This window comes from Epinephelus fuscoguttatus, linkage group LG24 (assembly GCF_011397635.1).
Source record: "Epinephelus fuscoguttatus linkage group LG24, E.fuscoguttatus.final_Chr_v1".
NCBI classification, from domain to species: Eukaryota; Metazoa; Chordata; class Actinopteri; order Perciformes; family Serranidae; genus Epinephelus; species Epinephelus fuscoguttatus.
This window is the reverse complement of record NC_064775.1, coordinates 18,802,404-18,824,313: the sequence shown is the minus strand read 5'-3', so window position 1 is coordinate 18,824,313 and position 21,910 is coordinate 18,802,404. Positions and strand designations below refer to the sequence as shown.

Genomic DNA, 21,910 nt, shown 5'->3' with positions numbered 1-21,910 from the left:
TGTACAAACAGTTTCATGTTAAAAATCTGTGTTTTCCAACACTCCATCATGCATGGGCTGCTAACTACAGTGGCCAACATGAAAACATAAATGTCCCTATCTGGAACCAGTGTTTGGTTTGTCCATTCTGGGCTACTGTAGATCTCCAAATACGAAGACAGGCTCCCTATGTAGATATGAACAGTTGATTCTAAGATAACGAAAACACAATGAATCTTATCTTCTGGTGATTATACATTAAAAAAAACATACTTATATAACATATTCAGTTTCTGCCAATATATCTTTAAACCACATTTTGTACCATGCAGTTTTTCGGTCTTGGTTGTTTTTAACTACATATTTTAACCAGATGAAGAAATTTAGTCATTGGACATCTGGATCTTAAGACTTATCTCAAGACTACGTGAACAAATGTTCCAGCTTCAGCCCTTGCTGTGTTACACAGCATTAGTGAAACACTTATTTTTAATGTTAAACTGCTTTATTGAGTGTTTTTACCGGTTTTAATTGCCTGGTCCGTTTGTTTAAGAGAGGAAGACCCCTCTGTCGCAGTTTGGCCATAACTAACACCATGTTCGAGCATGAGGATGTCCATCGGTGCACGTCGCACCAGGACAGCCTAGGTCGCAGATCAATGATTGACTTTGTAGTCATGTCATTTGACCTACGACCATATGTTCTGGACACTCGGGTGAAGAGAGGAGCAGAGCTGTCAACTGATCACCGCCTGGTGGTGAGTTGGATCAGGTGGCAGGGGAGGACGCCGCGCAGACCTGGCAGGCCCAAACGAGCAGTGAGGGTCTGCTGAGAACGCCTGGCGGAAGAACCTGTCAAGATGATCTTCAACTCCCACCTCCGGGAGAGCGTCGACCGCGTCCCGAGGGCGGAGGGGGACATTGAGTCCGAATGGGCCTTGTTCCGCTCTGCCATTGTCGAGGCGGCTGTTGCAAGCTGTGGCTGCAAGGCCACGGGGGCCAGTCGCGGCAGTAACCCCCAAACCCGCTGGTGGACACCAGAAGTGAGGTGAGCCATCAGGCTGAAGAAGGAGGCCTACAGGGCATGGTTGGTCTGTGGGTCTCCAGAAGCAGCTAACAGGTACTGGCGGGCCAAGCGGAGCGTCGCAGAGGCAGAAACTCGGGCGTGGGAGGAGTTCGGTGAGGCCATGGAGAAAGACTATCAATCGGCTTCAAAGAGGTTCTGGCAAACCGTCCGGTGCCTCGGGGGGCGGCAACTTGCTCACACTGTTTACAGTGGGGGCGGGGAGCTGGTGACGTCAACTGGGGACATTGTCGGGCGGTGGAAGGAATACTTTGAGGAGCTCCTCAATCCCACCAACACGTATTCCAGTGAGGAAACAGAGCCGGGGGTCTCGGGGGCTGGTTGTCCAGTTTCGGGGGCAGAAGTTGCCGAGGTACTGAAGGAACTATGCGGCGGCGGGGCCCCGGGGGCGGATGAGATTCGCCCTGGATATCTCAACGCTCTGGATGTTGTAGGGCTGTCCTGGCTGACACACCTCTGCAACATTGCGTGGACATCGGGGGCAGTGCCTCTGGAGTGGCAGACCGGGGTGGTGGTCCCCATTTTCAAGAAAGGGGACCAGAGGGTGTGTTACAACTACAGGGGGATCACACTCCTCAGCCTACCCGGTAAGGTCTACGCCAGGGTGCTGGAGAAGAGGGTCCGGTCGATAGTTGAACCTCGGATTGAGGAGGAGCAATGTGGTTTTCGTCCCGGACACGGAACCATGGACCAGCTCTTTACCCTCGCCAGAGTGCTGGAGGGGGCATGGGAGTTCGCCCAACCAGTCCACATGTGTTTTGTGGATTTGGAGAAGGCTTACGACCGTGTCCCCAGGGGCATCCTGTGGGGGGTGCTCCAGGAGTATGGGGTTGGTGGCCCTCTGCTAAGGGCCATCCAGTCCCTGTACCGAAGGAGCACGAGTCTGGTTCGCGTGGCTGGCAGTAAGTCGGACCTGTTCCCGGTGACGGTTGGATTCCACCAGGGCTGCCCTTTGTCACCAGTTCTGTTCATAACTTTCATGGACAGAATTTCTAGGTGCAGCCGAGGGGTGGAGGGTGTCAGGTTCGGTGACGGGAGGATCTCGTCCCTGTTATTTGCGGATGACGTGGTCCTCCTAGCTCCATCGAACAGTGACCTCCAGCTCTCGCTGGGACGGTTCGCAGCCGAGTGTGAAGCGGCTGCGATGAGAATCAGCACCTCCAAGTCTGAGGCCATGGTCCTCAGCCGGAAAAGGGATTGCCCACTCCAGGTCGGGGGGGAGGTCCTGCCTCAGGTGGAGGAGTTTAAGTATCTTGGGATCTTGTTCACGAGTGAGGGTAGGATGGAGCGCGAGATTGACAGGTGGCGTCAGCAGTGATGCGGACGCTTAACCGGTCCGTTGTGGTGAAAAGGGAGCTTAGCCAGAAAGCGAAGCTCTCGATTTACCGGGCGATCTACGTTCCAACCCTCACCTATGATCACAAGCTTAGGGTAGTGACCGAAAGAACGAGATCGCGAGTACAAGCGGCCGAAATGAGTTTCCTCCGCAGGGTGGCTGGGCTCAGCCTTAGAGATAGGGTGAGGAGCTCGGACATCCGGGAGGGACTCAGAGTAGAACCGCTGCTCCTCCACATCGAGAGGAGCCAGTTGAAGTCGTTCGGACATCTGGTAAGGATACCTCCCTTGGGAGGTATTTCGGGCATGTCCAACCGGGAGGAGACCTCGGGGCCGCCCCAGAACACGCTGGAGGGATTACATCGCCCGGCTGGCCTGGGAACGCCTCGGGGTTCCCTCGGAAGAGCTGACGGAGGTGGCTGGGGAGAGGACTGTCTGGGTTTCTTTGCTGAGGCTGCTGGCCCCGCGACCCGGACCCGGATAAGCGGAGGAGGACGACGAGACGAGACGAGACGAGACGAGACCCCTTTGTGGATAATACGGCTCCCGGTAAAAACCTCCTTAACAATGAAAACTGAAGGAATAGTAACTGGAAGACTGCAATGATGGACTTGCTCCGTCTTTTGTTTTTGTTCTGATTGAGAGACACTCTGCAGCAGGAGATTACATATTTTATGTTTAAGTAAAGTTGTTTAAGAGAAAAACTGTACTTAGTCTCATCGCCTTTTTCCCCTTGATTTCAAAGCTTAATTTTTCAGTAATTTGACAAGAAAAAACATTTAACTCAAATTCAAACAACTTAAAATTTTCCTATAGAAAACATGTCCACATCTTTTCTGTCCCATTCACAGGCTGTCACATCTCTTCTCTCCACTGTTATGACGCCAGCTATAAACGATGCTCACACAAGAAACACAAAAAACCCAACAAAGCTTTGCAAGCAACCAGATACATTTAATTAGATAATTGCATTTTTTACCTGAAGACTGGCTCACAGTATTCTTGCAGTATATGGAACATGATGCTCTTTGAGCCTGGATAAAGCTGTAATTTCATCCACAGAAGACAATCAAACATCGGGATGTGGATTTAAGTCGTGCTGCCCATGAGCTATTCTTGACGGGCGGTTGTTGGCAGTTTGAAGGGTCCTCAGTGTGGAGGTATTGTAGCTGAACCTCCCATGTGACCAAACACTGATACATACATACACTTCAGTAACAGCTACAGTGATGGTACATGGGAGGAAACATTATGGAATGATTCTGTTTACTGCATTAAAATAAGGTCATATAGATAAATCTCAGTTAGTGATCTATATAAATCATAATATGAAAGCAATAAAGAAGCACACAGACACTTCTTTTACAATAAAAAAAAACCTTCAACAGAAGGTTTATAAAAAGGAGGTGTGAGGATGGACTTACTGCCATGTTGGAGGAATGAAACCACCTCACTTTTATTTACCATTTTGAAAAGACACAGGAGATCCTAACAGTAAAATAATTTTATTAATTGCAACGCTGGGACTAGTTTTAGAGTCAAATGATGGTCTGAATGTGGCTAGGTTACCTGTTTTCCTCATTTATTGATATTGATTGTGATGTCTGATTTTAATTACCAAAAACTCTGGTATGGCTACCACAACAATTTTGTCACTTTTTTGATGGCCTTTGAACTAAGCAAAATAAACTGCAATCCAGGAAGTCCAGTTTGAGCAACAGATCTAACAGTCTAAAAGCTTCTCAAATGCTCAAACACTGCTCAATACTTTAAGACAGGAAATATTTTATCTTTCTCCAAAGAACAGAAATACTCACAGAGGGGTCAAATTGTTGCACAGGTTACGGTTTAATGTTTTTGCCAAAGGGTTAAAATTACGGATGCATGATACTGAATTTTTTGCCAATATCCGATATGCCGATATATAACAACTCATTTAACCAATAACCGATACTGATAACAATATATCAACTTTTTTCCCTACCTAATTTTAGTGATGATCAAGTCTCTTCTGTAGCGGAATTAACATCACATTATGCATGCATACTTTTCTTGTGATGGCCCACCAGCAGATGGAGACGTGACATATAATGGTTTTCAATGTATGTAATATTCATTTATTGTGCAAAATAAGAAAAAGCATGTTGGCCGATTCTGATGACATGCCGATATTGTTTTGCATCATTAATTTGAATCCATTTGAACACGGTCTTTGAGAAATTTGTCCTTGACTCTATGTTTAAGTGAATAAGGGATGCAAGGACTTTTGAAATTGGTCCACTATTAAGCGAGAGCGTTGCAGCTGGCAGCTGTGAAACAGCCTGTGATGTAACAATTCAGGGCAGTTGTGCACTGTCAATTTACAGTACAGGCCAAAAGTTTGGACACACCTTCTCATTCAATGCGTTTTCTTTATTTTCATGACTATTTACATTGTAGATTCTCACTGAAGGCATCAAAACTATGAATGAACACATGTGGAGTTATGTACTTAACAAAAAAAGGTGAAATAACTGAAAACATGTTTTATATTCTAGTTTCTTCAAAATAGCCACCCTTTGCTCTGATTACTGCTTTGCACACTCTTGGCATTCTCTCGATGAACTTCAAGAGGTAGTCACCTGAAATGGTTTTCCAACAGTCTTGAAGGAGTTCCCAGAGGTGTTTAGCACTTGTTGGCCCCTTTGCCTTCACTCTGCGGTCCAGCTCACCCCAAACCATCTCGATTGGGTTCAGGTCCGGTGACTGTGGAGGCCAGGTCATCTGCCGCAGCACTCCATCACTCTCCTTCTTGGTCAAATAGCCCTTACACAGCCTGGAGGTGTGTTTGGGGTCATTGTCCTGTTGAAAAATAAATGATCGTCCAACTAAACGCAAACCGGATGGGATGGCACGTCGCTGCAGGATGCTGTGGTAGCCATGCTGGTTCAGTGTGCCTTCAATTTTGAATAAATCCCCAACAGTGTCACCAGCAAAACACCCCCACACCATCACACCTCCTCCTCCTCCATGCTTCACAGTGGGAACCAGGCATGTGGAATCCATCCGTTCACCTTTTCTGCGTCTCACAAAGACACGGTGGTTGGAACCAAAGATCTCAAATTTGGACTCATCAGACCAAAGCACAGATTTCCACTGGTCTAATGTCCATTCCTTGTGTTTCTTGGCCCAAACAAATCTCTTCTGCTTGTTGCCTCTCCTTAGCAGTGGTTTCCTAGCAGCTATTTGACCATGAAGGCCTGATTCGCGCAGTCTCCTTTTAACAGTTGTTCTAGAGATGGGTCTGCTGCTAGAACTCTGTGTGGCATTCATCTGGTCTCTGAACTTATCCTCAGAAGCAGAGGTGACTCTTGGTCTTCCTTTCCTGGGTCGGTCCTCATGTGTGCCAGTTTCGTTGTAGCGCTTGATGGTTTTTGCGACTCCACTTTTTCAATTCAATTTTATTTATAAAGCCCAATATCACAAATCACAATTTGCCTCACAGGGCTTTACAGCATATGACATCCCTCTGTCCTTATGACCCTCGCAGCGGATAAGGAAAAACTCCCCAAAAAAAACCCTTTAACGGGGAAAAAAAACGGTAGAAACCTCAGGAAGAGCAACTGAGGAGGGATCCCTCTTCCAGGACGGACAGACGTGCAATAGATGTCGTACAGAACAGATCAGCATAACAAATTAACAGTAATCCTCATGACACAATGAGACAGAGAAATAGAGAGAGAGAGAGAGAGAGAGAGAGAGAGAGAGAGAGAGAGAGAGAGAGAGAGAGAGAGAGAGAGAGATGCAGGTAATGACAGTAGTTTACAACAACATTATTGAAAGTAATAATATTATAGTTATAGTTCTGGCTACTGCGGTACAATATGTTGAAAGTATGTATTAATATCTGGCAGTATACAAGTGTGACAATAGTCATATGTGTATAATAACAGTAGAAGTATGACTAATGACTAATAACGGCAGCAGCAGCAGCAGGAGGCATCTGGCAGGACTACAACAGCAGCACAACCACACACGTCACGCTGTCCAGGCACCGCTGCGATATGAGTTAATCTGAGAGACAGTGGAGCACAAAGGCTCCGGAGAAGAAGCCGAGTTAGTGACATCCAGAATGGCCGAGTTAGCAAGATGCAGTAATAGAATACGAGAGCGAGAGCGAGAGAGAGGAGAGAAGGTGCCCGGTGTATTATAGGGGGGTCCTCCGGCAGACTAGGCCTAAGTCAGCCTAACTAGGGGCTGGTACAGGGCAAGCCTGAGCCAGCCCTAACTATAAGCTTTATCAAAGAGGAAAGTCTTAAGTCTAGTCTTAAGTGTGGAGACGGTGTCTGCCTCCCGGACCGTAACAGGAAGATGATTCCACAGGAGAGGAGCCTGATAGCTGAAGGCTCTGGCTCCTGATCTACTTTTGGAGACTTTAGGGACCACGAGTAACCCTGCGTTCTCAGAGCGCAGAGTTCTGGTGGGATAATAAGGCACGATGAGCTCTCTAAGATATGATGGAGCTTGACCATTTAGACCTAAGTTAACAGTAGGATTTTAAATTTAATTCTGGATTTTACAGGGAGCCAGTGCAGAGAAGCTAAAACAGGAGAAATATGATCTCGTTTCTTAGTTCCTGTTAGTACACGTACTGCTGCATTCTGAATTAGCTGGAGAGTTTTTAAGGACTTACTAGAGCTACCTGATAACAGAGAGTTACAGTAATCCAGCCTTGAGGTAACAAAAGCGTGGACCAATTTTTCTGCATCTTTTCGGGTCAGGATAGGCCTAATTTTCGCAATATTACGCAGATGAAAAAATGCAGTCCGTGAGGTTTGTTTTAAATGAGAATTAAAAGACAAATCTTGATCAAATATTACTCCGAGGTTTCTTACGGTAGTGCTAGAGGCCAGAGCAATGCCATCTAGAGAAACTATGTCATCAGATAAAGAGTCTCTGAGTTGTTTGGGGCCAAGAACAATAACTTCAGTTTTGTCTGAATTTAACATCAGGAAATTGGTGCTCATCCAGGTTTTTATGTCTTTAAGGCAGTTATGGAGTTTAGTTAATTGATTACTTTCTTCTGGCTTCATCGATAAATACAACTGTGTATCATCCGCATAACAATGGAAATTTATAGAGTGATTTCTAATGATGTTACCTAAAGGAAGCATATATAGAGTAAATAGGATTGGTCCGAGCACAGGACCTTGCGGAACTCCAAAACAAACTTTGGTATGTAAGGACGATTCATTATGAACGTGAACAAACTGAAAACGATCAGATAAATAAGATTTAAACCAGCTCAGTGCAGAACCTTTTAGGCCAATTAAGTGATCCAGTCTCTGCAGTAGAATTTGATGGTCAATTGTGTCAAACGCCGCACTAAGATCTAATAAAACAAGTACAGAGACAAGTCCTGTCTGAAGCAATCAGAAGGTCATTTGTAATTTTAACTAGTGCTGTCTCAGTGCTATGATGCACTCTAAATCCTGACTGAAATTCCTCAAATAGATTATTATCATGGAAAAAAATCACACAGCTGGTCTGCGACTACTTTCTCAAGGATCTTTGACATAAAGGGAAGATTAGATATTGGTCTATAGTTGGCTAACACCTCTGGATCCAGGGTGGGCTTTTTTAGTAGAGGTTTAATTACAGCTACCTTAAAAGACTGTGGTACATAGCCTGTTAATACGGATATATTGATCATATCTAATATATGAGTGTTAACTAAAGGAAAGACCTCCTTAAGTAGCCTAGTTGGGATGGGGTCTAAGAGACACGTTGATGATTTGGATGAAGAAATCACTACAGTCAATTCTTGAAGAGAAATTGGGGAGAAGCAGTCTAAATATATATTAGGTTTTACAGCTGTGTTTGAGGTTAGATAGGTACTATCTGAGGACAGGAGGTCATGAATTTTGCCTCTAATAGTTAGAATTTTGTCATTAAAAAAGCTCATAAAATCATTACTGCTAAGGGCTAAAGGAATACAAGGCTCAATAGAGCTTTGACTCTCAGTCAGCCTGGCTACAGTGCTGAAAAGAAACCTGGGGTTGTTCTTATTGTCTTCTATTAATTCTGAGTAATAGTTTGCTCTGGCATTGTGGAGGCCCCTCTTATAAGTTTTGAGACTGTCTGTCCAGATTAAACGAGATTCTTCCAGTTTGGTTAATCGCCAATCCCTTTCAAATTTTTGCGATATTTGTTTTAACTTACGGGTTTGAGAGTTATACCAAGGAGCGAACTTCCTTTGCTTTTTTAACTTCTTTTTAAGAGGAGCTACAGAGTCAAGTGTTGTTCGCAGCGAGCCTACAGCGCTATCGACAAAATGATCAAAGTCGGTACAGGAAACCTCTGTTACTGAGGGACTTGGTATTGAATTTAATGACGGAGTAATCTTTTCCTTAAATTTTGCGACAGCACTATCTGATAAACATCTAGTATAGTAACTGTTGCTGAGTGGCGTGTAATCCAGTAAAAAGAAATCAAAAGTAATCAGATAATGATCCGATAGCGAGGGATTCTGTGGGAAGACTTTTAGATTATCAATTTCAATTCCATACGTCAGAACTAGATCGAGGGTATGGTTAAAACAGTGAGTGGGTTCATGTACACCCTGACTGAAGCCAATGGAGTCTAATAATGACATAAACGCAGTAGCCAGGGAGTCATTATCAGCGTTGACATGAATGTTAAAATCGCCTACAATAATAACTTTATCTGATTTAAGAACTAAACTGGATAAAAACTCTGAGAATTCAGATACAAATTCAGAATACGGGCCAGGAGCACGGTACACTATAACAAATAAAAGTGGCTGCGAGGTTTTCCAGGTCGGATGTAAAAGACTAAGAACGAGGCTTTCAAATGAATTATAATCTAGTTTAGGTTTAGGGCTGATTAACAGACTAGAGTTAAAAATGGCTGCAACTCCCCCTCCTCGGCCGCTGCCTCGAGGAATGTGGGTATTATTATGACTGGGAGGAGTGGACTCATTTAGACAACATATTCATCTGGACACAGCCAGGTTTCAGTGAGACTGAGTAAATCAATATGATTATCTGATATTAATTCGTTTACTAACACTGCTTTAGACAATAGAGACCTGATATTTAACAGTCCGCATTTAATTCTCCTGTTTTGTCTTTCTGTCACAGAAGATGTTTTAATTTTTATGAGGTTGTTATGCACAACTCCTCTTTGTTTAATTTTAGATTTAAATAATTTAGGTGGTCGGGGGACAGACACCGTTTGTATAGCCTAAAACTATGAAAACTATGGCTGGGTAACTGAACTAGAAGCTCAGAGAGGCGTATAGGACTGCGACTCTGAATCCTGGTCTCAACTCTGGGTTGTCACGGATTTAAATTACTAATAAAGTTTGCCAGGTTCCTAGAAATGAGAGCAGCTCCATCCAAAGTGGGATGAATGCCGTCTCTCCTAATAAGACCAGGTTTTCCCCAGAAAGTTTGCCAATTATTAACGAAACCCACATCGTTTGCTGGACACCACCTGGACAGCCAGCGATTAAATGATGACATGCGGTTAAACATGTCATCACTGGTCAGATTTGGGAGGGGTCCAGAGAAAACTACGGAGTCCGACATAGTTTTTGCATATTCACACACCGAGGCAATATTAATTTTAGTGACCTCCGATTGGCGTAACCGGGTGTCATTGACGCCAACGTGAATAACAATCTTACTGAATCTACGTTTAGCTTTAGCCAGCAGTTTTAAATTAGATTCAATGTCGCCCGCTCTGGCCCCAGGGATACATTTGACTATGGTCGCTGGTGTTGCTAACTTCACGTTTCTCAGAATAGAGCTTTCCCACTGTGAAGCATGGAGGAGGAGGAGGTGTGATGGTGTGGGGGTGTTTTGCTGGTGACACTGTTGGGGATTTATTCAAAATTGAAGGCACACTGAACCAGCATGGCTACCACAGCATCCTGCAGCGACATGCCATCCCATCCGGTTTGCGTTTAGTTGGACGATCATTTATTTTTCAACAGGACAATGACCCCAAACACACCTCCAGGCTGTGTAAGGGCTATTTGACCAAGAAGGAGAGTGATGGAGTGCTGCGGCAGATGACCTGGCCTCCACAGTCACCGGACCTGAACCCAATCGAGATGGTTTGGGGTGAGCTGGACCGCAGAGTGAAGGCAAAGGGGCCAACAAGTGCTAAACACCTCTGGGAACTCCTTCAAGACTGTTGGAAAACCATTTCAGGTGACTACCTCTTGAAGTTCATCGAGAGAATGCCAAGAGTGTGCAAAGCAGTAAACAGAGCAAAGGGTGGCTATTTTGAAGAAACTAGAATATAAAACATGTTTTCAGTTATTTCACCTTTTTTTGTTAAGTACATAACTCCACATGTGTTCATTCATAGTTTTGATGCCTTCAGTGAGAATCTACAATGTAAATAGTCATGAAAATAAAGAAAACACATTGAATGAGAAGGTGTGTCCAAACTTTTGGCCTGTACTGTACATCCACTAAAAATGTTTGTTTTTGCCACTGACAGGCTTTTATTAGTGTCTGACAAAATTATCTAAAGGATCCCTACAGAGATAGACCTTTTGGTTAAAGAGAAAGATCCTTTTTGTTTAACCAAAAACAGCCCCAAATTGCCATCACCAAACTCATCAGATTCCATTTAAATAAACAGTAATTTTATACTCGTATAACACACTTCATTCGAAGTCAACAGACACAAAGTAAAACTCACAAAAGTTGTCTTGGTTCACTTTGTCCACTGTTCCAACATTTCCCAACTCTGGTTTAGTTTAAATGAAACCTTAATTCACCCACTTGGATGTGAAAATATGCTGCCTCTGTCCACGCTAAAATCAATGTTTATTTAAAAAAAAAAATCTTAATCTTTAAAAAAAAAAAAAAAAAAAAAAAAAAAAGGTCTATCTCTGTAGGGATCCTTTCTGTAATGTTGTCAGACACTTAAAGTAACAATCTGAACCCGTCAGTGGCAAAAAAAAAAAAAACTTTTTGTGGACGCACTTTGAGGGTGCACAAATGCCCTAAGTGTGTGCACTGAAGCCTGTTTCACAGCTGCCAGCTGCAGTGCTCTCACTCAATGCTGGACCAGTGTCAACAACTGTTGTCTCCATCAGTCACTTACACACAAAAATGTCGGACAAAAGGAGCCAGGTTGAAAAAGTTACCCTTTAAAGCCCTCAATCCTGATTAGTGATGAGAAGTACATGACATCACCTTTTTTTCCAAATGAGTCCCACCTACAGTATCTCACATAAGTGAGTACACCCCTCCCATTTTTGCAAATATTTCATTATATCTTGTCATGGGACAACACTATAGAAATGACACTTTGATATAACTTAAAGTAGTCAGTGTACATCTTGTATAGTAGTATAGATTTACCTTCCTCTGAAAATGACTGAAAACACAGCCATCAACATCTAAACAGCTGGCAACGTAAGTGAGTACACCCCACAGTGAACATGTCCAAATTGTGCCTAAAGTGTCAATATTTTGTGTGCCAACCATTATTATCTAGCACTGCCTTAACCCTTTTGGGCATGGAATTCACCAGAGCTCACAGGTTGCTTCAGGAATCCTCTCCCACTCCTCCATGATGACATCATGGAGCAGATGGATGTGAAGACACCTTGCGCTACCCCACCTTCAGCTTGAGGATGGCTCACAGGTGCACAGGTGAGTTTAGGGCTGGATACATACTTGGCCAGTCCATCACCTCATCTACTAGGTGTGTTTTGGGTCATTATCATGTTGGAAAACTGCATTGCGGCTCAGTTTCTGAAGAGGGGTGATCATGCTCTGCTTGGAATTCATGTTTCCCTAAATGAACCAATGCCTTGCCTACAGTCAAGTATAGTGGTGGCAGCATCATGGTTTGGGGCTGCATGAGTGCTGCCGGCTCTGGGGAGCTCGGTTCAAACTGAGCTGCAATGCAGTTTTCCAACATGATAATGACCCAAAACACACCTAGTAGATGACAACTGCCTTGCTGAGGAAGCTGAAGGTGAAGGTGATGGACTGGCCAAGTATGTATCCAGCCCTAAACTCATCTGTGCACCTGTGGGGCATCCTCAAGCTGAAGGTGGGGTAGCGCAAGATGTCTTCACATCCATCTGCTCCATGATGTCATCATGGAGGAGTGGGAGAGGATTCCTGAAGCAACCTGTGAGCTCTGGTGAATTCCATGCCCAAAAGGGTTAAGGCAGTGCTAGATAATAATGGTTGGCACACAAATTATTGACACTTTAGGCACAATTTGGACATGTTCACTGTGGGATGTACTCACTTATGTTGCCAGCTGTTTAGATGTTGATGGCTGTGTTTTGAGTAATGTTCAGAGGAAGGTAAATCTATACTACTATACAAGCTGTACACTGACTACTTTAAGTTATATCAAAGCGTCATTTCTATAGTGTTGTCCCATGACAAGATATAATGAAATATTTGCAAAAATGGGAGGGGTGTACTCACTTATGTGAGATACTGTAACTTTAAATCTGTGAAAACAAAAACATTTAGTTCTATATACGTTTTCAGGGCGTGGGTTTGAATGGTAAATATCAAAACAAAAGCAGCTGCATATGATCTTTACCTGAATAAAATTCTATTAAACTCAAAACATTTGGATTTTAAACAGGAACTATCTCATCATAAAATAAATAAACAACATCCAGCCCAATAAAATACAAGTAGCTTTTGACTTACACAGGTCAAATTACTAAATTATCACCGGGGTTACATTCTGGTTGTTAACCCCTCCAACATGGCACCCCTCCCAACAAAACCTCTATTCTAAAATAAAACATACAATACAATTTATATACTATTCTTTATGTAACAACTTATTAAATATCTTTACATTCTTTACCATAATTTCCTGTGTTTCTTAAACATGGAGTCTGGCATTGTGAAAAAGAGGGTCATATCTTAGGCACATCAAGGCACATATACATTCACACAGTGTGCTGCCTTTTCCTTTCCCCAAAATCACAAAAACGTACAATATGCTCCGACATGACGTCCTTGTTGGATTAAAAATGTCCTATTTTTGTCACATAAACAATTACAACATCAGCTAACACGCATGCAGTATTATATATATATACTTCCTCTCTGCTCTCGACCACAAGCACAAAAAAATAAAAGAACTTCAAATACATTGTAAAAATAAAGATTAGGCTTTACATTATTTGAGAGAAATGGTTAACATGTAGCATGCAAAAAAATAAATGTATTTGAAATCCTGATTTCTCATGCAATTCATTTAAATCTCTGTAAATGTAAGTGTCTATAAACTGCTGAAGTGACATAAGAAATAAATAATAAAAAATATGAATGGAAAGAAAAGATTAAAAAGCATCTGTCTCAGAAAAACACTAAAGCTCAAAACCTTGCAATGTAAACTTCAGTTCTGGTAGTTATGGAAGCTCATTTCCGCATGTGACAAAAAATAAAATTAAATAAATAAAATCTGTAAGTAATTATGAGAAACTTCTTCAAAATAAGCGTTGTTTCATATTATTTTTGAGATCTTACGTTTCTTAAAAATAATGACAGATTTCTCAAGTAATGGCTTAGTATTTCAATTTTCTCAAAATAATCATTTAATATCTCAAAATATAATAAATCATTATTTTGAGATAAAAAAAGTAATTTCAATTTCTTATTATGAAATATAAAGTCATGATTTTCAGACAGTTTCTTATCATTTTGCGGTACAAGCTCATTTTGAGATATAAAGTCATGATTTTGGAAAATCCATTTCCATTTTGAGATATTCATTCTTCTTAAGTAAGATTCTCATTATTTTGACATACTAAGTCATTATTTGTCTCATTATCTCATTTACGTGACATAATAACTTGACTAACTTTCATTTCAAGATACTAGGTCATCATTTACAGAAAGTTTCTCATTATTTTGAGACAGTTTCTCATTAATTTGTGATGCTAACTTGAGAACATTTCTCATTTTGAGGTACTAAGTCATTATTTTCAGAAAGTTTCTGATTCTAACTTGAAAAAAGTTTCTCATTTGGAGATACTAGGTCATTATTTTTAGAAAGTTTGTGATTATTTTCAGACAGTAACCCATTACTCTGAGCTACTAATACACTACTTTCAGAAACTTTCAGATTATTCAGAGAAGGTTTCTTATTTTTGAGATACTAACTCTTTATTTTGAGAAATTTCTGTTTTATAAAAAATATCTAATCATTATTTTCATAACGTTTCTCATTATTTCAAGGTATTATTTCATTATTTGAGAAAGTCTCTCACTATCTTGCAAAAGTTTTTCATTATTTTAAGATTCTGAGTCATGATTTGTAGAAACTTTCTCAATTACATGAGATACTAACTCCACCTGCTTGAAATATTAATTAATTTATACTAACTCATTACTCTGAGAAACTTTCAGATTTTTTTGTTATAATAACTCTTTTTTTGTCATCACACTGGCAGAAATGGGCTTCCATAGTGTAGCTGTTTGCTGGTAGTGCACTAAATGGAAAAACACAGTAGGCATGAACATGTAAGATTCCTCCCACACTTATTTCAGGTCAGCAGGAGTAGAAGTACTTCGGAAACATCTCAGAGTGCTTTAAAACCCATTGAATATTAACTGACCAGTGCTTGTAACGTGCTTTGATCACATTTACATGCTCAGTGCGACTTTGTATTAGGGGTCCACTGTTACTTTTTTGGAGGTTTCCTGGAAATAACTAGTTACTTGTTACTTATTACAGGTAAAATAGGGTCAAGTTCAGTCATGGTAATACTTATTTATCATTAATTTATGGAAGCTTTATTCTTCATTTATATTAAGTTGCATGCCTGTAAACATTTATGAACACCATCTCTATTTTTCCTATAATTGGCACCAGGTTACAAATTATTTCCAGGGCATTATTATTTATAAATGATAGCAGACCCATAAAATAAAGCATAAACAAATGCTCAGTTGCCACATGAAAAAGCTGCATTGCACTGAAGACAGTGCTTAACCAACAATCAGTGTCCATACTATTAAAAAAATTGAGTTTAAAAAGGAGTGTTGGAGAAGTACAAAGATAATGTTCATGATTAAAATATCAAAGTTTAAAAGACAGTATAAAACAGATGTGCTGTGTAATATCAGAGGCACCAGATGTTCAGAAAACAGACAGATCTACCCTCATGGAAAACAAACCTCAGCCTCATTCATTAGATACTATTTCCCTCAAAACACACTCAGGAGTGAGGCTTGATTTGGCCAAATTCACCCTGCCGTGTGCTTGATTGCATTATTGTCATTCAAATAACACCATTTGCATGAGAACCCTTTTGTCATCACCACCTTTAAAAAGGACCAGTAGCTGATTTTTTTCTTGGCACCCTCGGGCTCAGACTCCACCCCCACTCCGGTCCACCGTCACTGGCCCTCTTTTATTCAGAGTCTCCTCTGCCGTTTTCATCAGTATGGCCAGGCGGCTGTCCGACACTTGTCCCTTCTTTACCGCGCTCATCAGCTGCAGAGAACAGCGGGAAAAGTTAATTTGTCAAGCAGAGCTGCTTTAACAATTATTGCTATGACAACGACAATATCCTGTTGTGTGCCCGATCACCTACACACATCCTGGACACCAAACACCAACTGTCTTCTTTTTGTATTAAAGCTGCACCAGGTGGGAAATGAAGCTGTTTTAGGGGCGACTGGAGTTTTAAAAGAGCTGCATCCCTTCCTTCCTTTTAAAGACAGATTCTTTATATGCCTGATTCAATGAAGCCTGGAACCACAAGATACTTGTCTCCAGTTTATTACAAAGCATCTAAGGCCTTGTTCACACTGCCAACCCAAATCCCTTTTTTTTTTTTTTTTTTTTTTGGACATATCCAGATTGACTTTGAAAAGTCTGGACATCAAAAATACATCACATAAAATGTGATTTTGGAAATTGGAAGTGATTTGAAATCCGATTCCAATTGAATTTTTACAGATGCTTCTCAGTTCTGATGCTCTGTATGCTCAAATTAGTTCAGCGTATCTTTGAATGCAACACATGATGACACTGTCAAATCCATAGTGAAAGAAGTGCAGAGCAGAATCCATGCTGCTGCTAGCTTGGCGCTAAAGAGGACAACAGCAGTCCACAGACATATGCCAAAATACATTCAAATTTATAACCATGACTCTACAGGGCAACTGTTTGGAGGGCAAAATGTAGATGTCCATTTCTCATGCTTCCGTTGAAAGTGTAGTCACCATGGTATCTACGTTGTTACTGATGCCTAAGTTGTGACACCAGCAACCAATGCAGATAGGTTGCTGATAGTTAGACACACACATCCAATCTGACTTTGCAAATTACATTAATGGGAAATTCAATTTTTGCAAATCTGAGGTGATTTGAAATGCCAATTGGATTTCTACAGATGTGTCTCAGTCTGGACACAAATTTCCAAGTGTTGTTGAATGTGACTCACAATGATGATGTTAAAACCAGACTGACGGAAGTGCTGAGCAGAACCAATGCTGCCTCTAGAAGAGCACTATGGAGAACAACATGAAGAACAACAGTCTGTTGACAGATACTGAAACAAATTGTCTGCTGGCACTTTGGGTGGAAGCATCTGTACAGGCAAAGCTGACAGGAACCTACCTGGACAAGACCATTTATCAAGAGATATCTCGCAGCATAGAAGAGAGGGGCTTTTGTCTCAAGTGTATGGGTTGGTACTGTTTTTACTGACATATGTGTCAGTAACAATGCTACCAACCCAGATAGGTTGGTTCTGTCTGGACACAGAAATCTTATCAGATTAGTTAAAAATACAACCTAATTGGCAGAAACAATATTAGCATTGTAAATTTCAGCAAACCATGGATACATAACATCTCTAAGTTACGCAACAGATACTTTGAAACTTTATGTGTCAGCAGTGTTGTGGTTAATGTGTGGTTTGGTTAATGTACAAAAACTACTTGGTTATGGTTAGGATAGGATCATGTTTTGGCTTTAAATAGCTTAATAAAAACAAATGCTTTTTGTGGCACTATCCTCAGTTAGAAAACAACGTTGTGTTGATGAAAAACACCCATGTTTGGAGCCTAAAGAGTTGATGGACACAGCACTGACTTGCTAAAACACAGCTGGTTTTGTTGTCTGTTGGTCTCAAACAGTGGTGCAGCAGGTGTCTCGCCTAGGTGTTATGCCATCCATCATTAGGGCTGGACAATATGGACAAAACTTCATATCTCAGTATTTTCAGGCTGAATGGCGATACATAATATATCTCGGTGTTTTCTATGACATGGGTTACATGTTTACAGCTGCAAGTCAAAGCCACATTAGAGATCACAATCACTTCTATAAAAACAGACTGTGGTCAAAACAAAATGCAGAGACATGGAGTCAAGTAGGTTTGAAACAATTAAAAATCTTTGTGGGAGGAGTTAAAAAGTTGTTTTCCATGGCTTTTGAAATGAATCTAGTGCTGCAAAATTATTTAAATATGTATTATTTATTAGGCTGTTAATTGTATTACTGCACATAGCATCAGCAGAGAGGCAAAGGGGGGGAAGGAGCGAGAGACACTGTCTGTGTCATGTACGTGTTTTATATGAAACATCTGTGTCGTTGCTGCATTTTTTACACAGCTCTGTTGCCTGCGTCCAGGAGCTGTCTTAGTGTCACACAACAGACTACAACTACCAAGAAGCACGGCGATGTGCTATGATCCACCTCACACACAAACTAGCGAGGCAGTGCTGGACTGCACATGCGCTGTGGTCATTTCATTCATCTCGCAGACTGATTTAGACAGTGTTGTCTAAATTTATATCTTACTTGAAAATATGTCAATATATCGTACATAGTCATTATATCTCTCAGCCCTAGCCACCATCCCCTCAACCTCCCATAAACAAAGTTAACTCATACACTATGCCACTATAGAAACTCTGATATGATATGTATGAAACATGACGTATTCATGGTTTGCAGAAATGTACAATTCTAACATTTCTTCTGGAGACTGGGCTGACAAATTAAAGTACAAACAGTCTGTCTTTAATTTGAGAAACAAATCTTTTGTTTTGCCTGCAGTCTGAACGCAGCCTAAGACAACATATTGAAGAATTTCTGCATATTTATATTGCAACATTTATAAGGACAAGGAAGGTATTGTTCTATATTTTCTTTATTGTCAACAAATATCATTAAGACCAGACCAACACTAGTAGGATTAGCAGGATAAATTCATTATTGGTTTTGGTCTTTTCATGGGATTTGGTGACAATGAGAAAATTAAGTTTCCTAGTGTAGCTTTAACACATCTTGAATGTTTTAAGTGTGTTTTTTGTCCCTTTAGCCACCAGAAGACTTCATAAAGTTTTATGTGACTTAATTGTTAATGTGAGAACTGAAGTCAGCCTTGAAGGACACAGGGGTTACAGTTTTCCCATCAGTGCTGCGCATATACACTACCTGTATGTTGCCCCTAAGGTCATCCATGTGCAGGTCGAGCATACACACAAGCAGAAACAGACATTCAGAATGAAAAATATACATGACATGTATGATTAAATACTTAACTCCATTATGTTTACTTGTCACAGAAGGGACAACAAAAAAAAGGCTTCTCTTACTGATTTATCATCTCGTCTCCTCGGCCAGAAAGAGAAACTGGCACACTAATGAAGACTAAATCCTCAACTGTCATCAAGCTCCCCCATAATGACTCTTTTCTGGACTTCGTTGTCAAGTGAGAAAGTAATTTATTTAGCCATGGACGGACACGGAAGGCCCGGACACACTTCAGGCCTCATTACACAAGTCACTGACAGAGATTCTCCTTTCTAATTAGCTCCAGGTAGTCGGACTTCACACCTTCTGTTTGCAGGAGCGAATGTTCGTCGCTCGTACATCTCAGGTGGACAATGGCCTTTTGTTAACGATGGGGTAATTTGTGTTGCAGCACTAGTGATATTATAGCATATATGAGGAGGAATACACTGTATTTATCTGGGTGATAACACTGAAAACTACAGACAGGAGGAAACTGCTTTCACTGCTACGATTTCCTGAGATTGTAAATGAGTATCTACAATAAGAAAACACAGACCTATAAACCACTGTTTAAAATGTGATGCACTGTTATGAATTCAGGACAAAATGTGTCAAGATTGTCACTATTTCTGAAGCATGATGAGGCAGCAATATGGCAGCACGCATAATAATCTCAGAGGTAAAAAAGCAGTAAAATAAAGGAAACAAAAGTGTGTAACGGATTGCGTTCCCCTGGGCTTATATTATCCAGCCTCCATCTCCTCAGTCCTGTTTGTTCTGTTGTAACTGACAGAGGTGTTAGGCTTTAATGGTTTATCACACCACAGTGCTTACAGGCACTCAGATGACTTTTAACTTTATTTCCAGGTGGTTTTAGATTCAGTCTTTCTGCAGAAATCTCCATTTGATACATAAATACCCCCAAAGTCCAATTATCTTATAAACGTGAAAGAATTTGCCAGTGCAGTGAGAATATTTGTTTGTTTCCAGTGCAAATTAACATTCATTCATTTCAAGCTTTGATAAAAATTTCGTTTTGATTCTATGCAGCAAACTGCTTTAGTTATTCATATTTCAAACAGGTTGAAACAGGCAGATTTTCCAATTGTTTGAGGAAAATAAGGTTTTAGGGCTTAATTAAAGACAAAAAAATATTTGTTGAGGAGATTTTTTCAGAGAGGATAACAGAGATTAAATTCCAAACTAAGTGACGTTCACTTATACACATATATTTTATGCAGTGGTATAGGATGGAGACATGGTGTCTGCAGGTATCAGACTCTTGAATTTAATGCTTTTTAAGAACTTTTCAAGATAATTTTTTAACCAAATTTAGGAAAGATTTTTGGATGAATCTTCTTTTTCTTGCAGCTACATGTAAAGGTAAGTAAAGTATATGAAGTCATGAGCAGAGGTAGGTTTTATGTAGGAAGATAGTTATTGGAGTAAATAAGGTAAATCCATATTTTGTCAACAGGTAAGTGCATGAAGTTAAATACTGGGTTCAGTGGAAGGATTAATGTTTTGCTAGAGAGCTTAAAGGTTCACAGCAATCATTTTTTGGTTTAAAAAACATCTAATAGCCGTCTACATGAAGACCTGACGTCTAGGCTAAATCACAGCTGAATTTGGGCTGTCAGTGAAAATTTGGTAGACGTCTAACCATAGCCAAAGTGTAGACGTCATCAATTATACGGCTATGTAGAGACCATGTCCAAAAAATGGAGATAAACATATTACTGTTGACTCTCCATACGTGACTGAATATCATACCGCACGCCATCTGCAATGGCGAAAATTACATTTAATCAATTAAAAATTAAATTAGCTAGATTTGGGTTACATGTAGCTAGACTAAATAGGAGCTAAATATAGCCAATACGTTTAAATCACGACTATTAAGTCTGGTATTTTTCAAACCTCGTGTTTTTGTTCATAAGTGACTAATGGGAACAGCAATTTCTGGAACTGGTCCAGTACTGAGCAAGAAAGCTGCAGCCGGCAGCAGCAAAACAGGCAGCAATGTAAAGTTAAGGGGCAATTGTGCACTGTCACTTTCTGTCCTCCAAAAGTGTTTGTTTTTTAAACTGACAGGTTCAGAATGTTATTCTGTCTGAAAACATTATGGAAAGAATCCCTACAGAGACAGACCTTTTTGTGAAAGAGTAAGATCCTTTTTGTTTAGCTTGAAACAGTCTCAAAATTGCTATCGTCAAACCCACCAGACTCCATTTAAATAAACAGTAATTTTATCATCCCAAAACACACTTCATTTAAAGCTGACAGAAATAAAACTCACAAAGACCATATTGGTTCATCTTTCCACTGTTCTAACAATTACCAACTCGGGTTTGGTTGAAATAAACTTTAATTTAATAAAACGAAGGACACTGACAGCAATATTCACCTACATTAGGTGCACTATTACTTCATATGATCCACATTACTACTTATATCTTGTGCAATATTTTTTCACAACATCATGTGCATTATTTCTATTCAGTATTATGATCACTTGTCAGTGTAGTGCAATATCCTTTTCTCAGTCATGGGCGATACTACTTCTCATTGTTATACAGAATTCAATTTAACATTGACTATCAGGAGCAGTCTGTTTTTTTTTCACCATTTTTGTTCATTCTCAGTAGCTCTTGTACTTATCGTACTCCTGTTGTTTCTCTATTAGGCACTAATTTTTGCTTCCGCTCTTTGAAAACACTTCTACATTGTATATTTGTATATTTTGCCAGATATTTAATACTCTATTATTATACAACTGGGCCCAGTGATTGACCCTGACCGTGGGAACCAACTGGTTGTCTGGTTGGTACTGGTTGTGAATTATTACATTGTGGTTACTGTACTTAGTGTTACTGTAATTTGAGGCATTCTCTGGCACAAGAATTTCCTTTGGGATAAATAAAGTTTTATTGAATTGATTTGAATTCACCCATTTAGATGT

The 21,910-nt window shown here is 40.6% G+C and overlaps 2 protein-coding genes across 4 annotated transcripts in view; both read right to left on the bottom strand.

The window, feature by feature from the left end:
- The window catches only part of LOC125885000 (uncharacterized), a 385,446-nt gene extending 376,393 nt beyond the window's left edge, over positions 1 to 9,053 (bottom strand). Inside the window, exon 1 of the mRNA XM_049570353.1 lies at positions 5,451 to 9,053. Coding sequence (XP_049426310.1) covers positions 7,898 to 9,031 — 1,134 coding nt within the window. The 5' untranslated portion in view covers positions 9,032 to 9,053 and the 3' untranslated portion in view covers positions 5,451 to 7,897. The remainder of the gene's footprint in view (positions 1 to 5,450) is intronic.
- A 4,163-nt stretch (positions 9,054 to 13,216) lies between these two features.
- Positions 13,217 to 21,910, bottom strand: part of gpd2 (glycerol-3-phosphate dehydrogenase 2 (mitochondrial)) — an 83,568-nt gene continuing 74,874 nt past the window's right edge. For all 3 annotated transcript variants that reach the window (XM_049570314.1, XM_049570315.1, XM_049570316.1), the window contains one exon: positions 13,217 to 15,909. In XM_049570314.1, the coding sequence (XP_049426271.1) occupies positions 15,784 to 15,909 (126 nt within the window). In that variant the 3' untranslated portion in view covers positions 13,217 to 15,783. The remainder of the gene's footprint in view (positions 15,910 to 21,910) is intronic.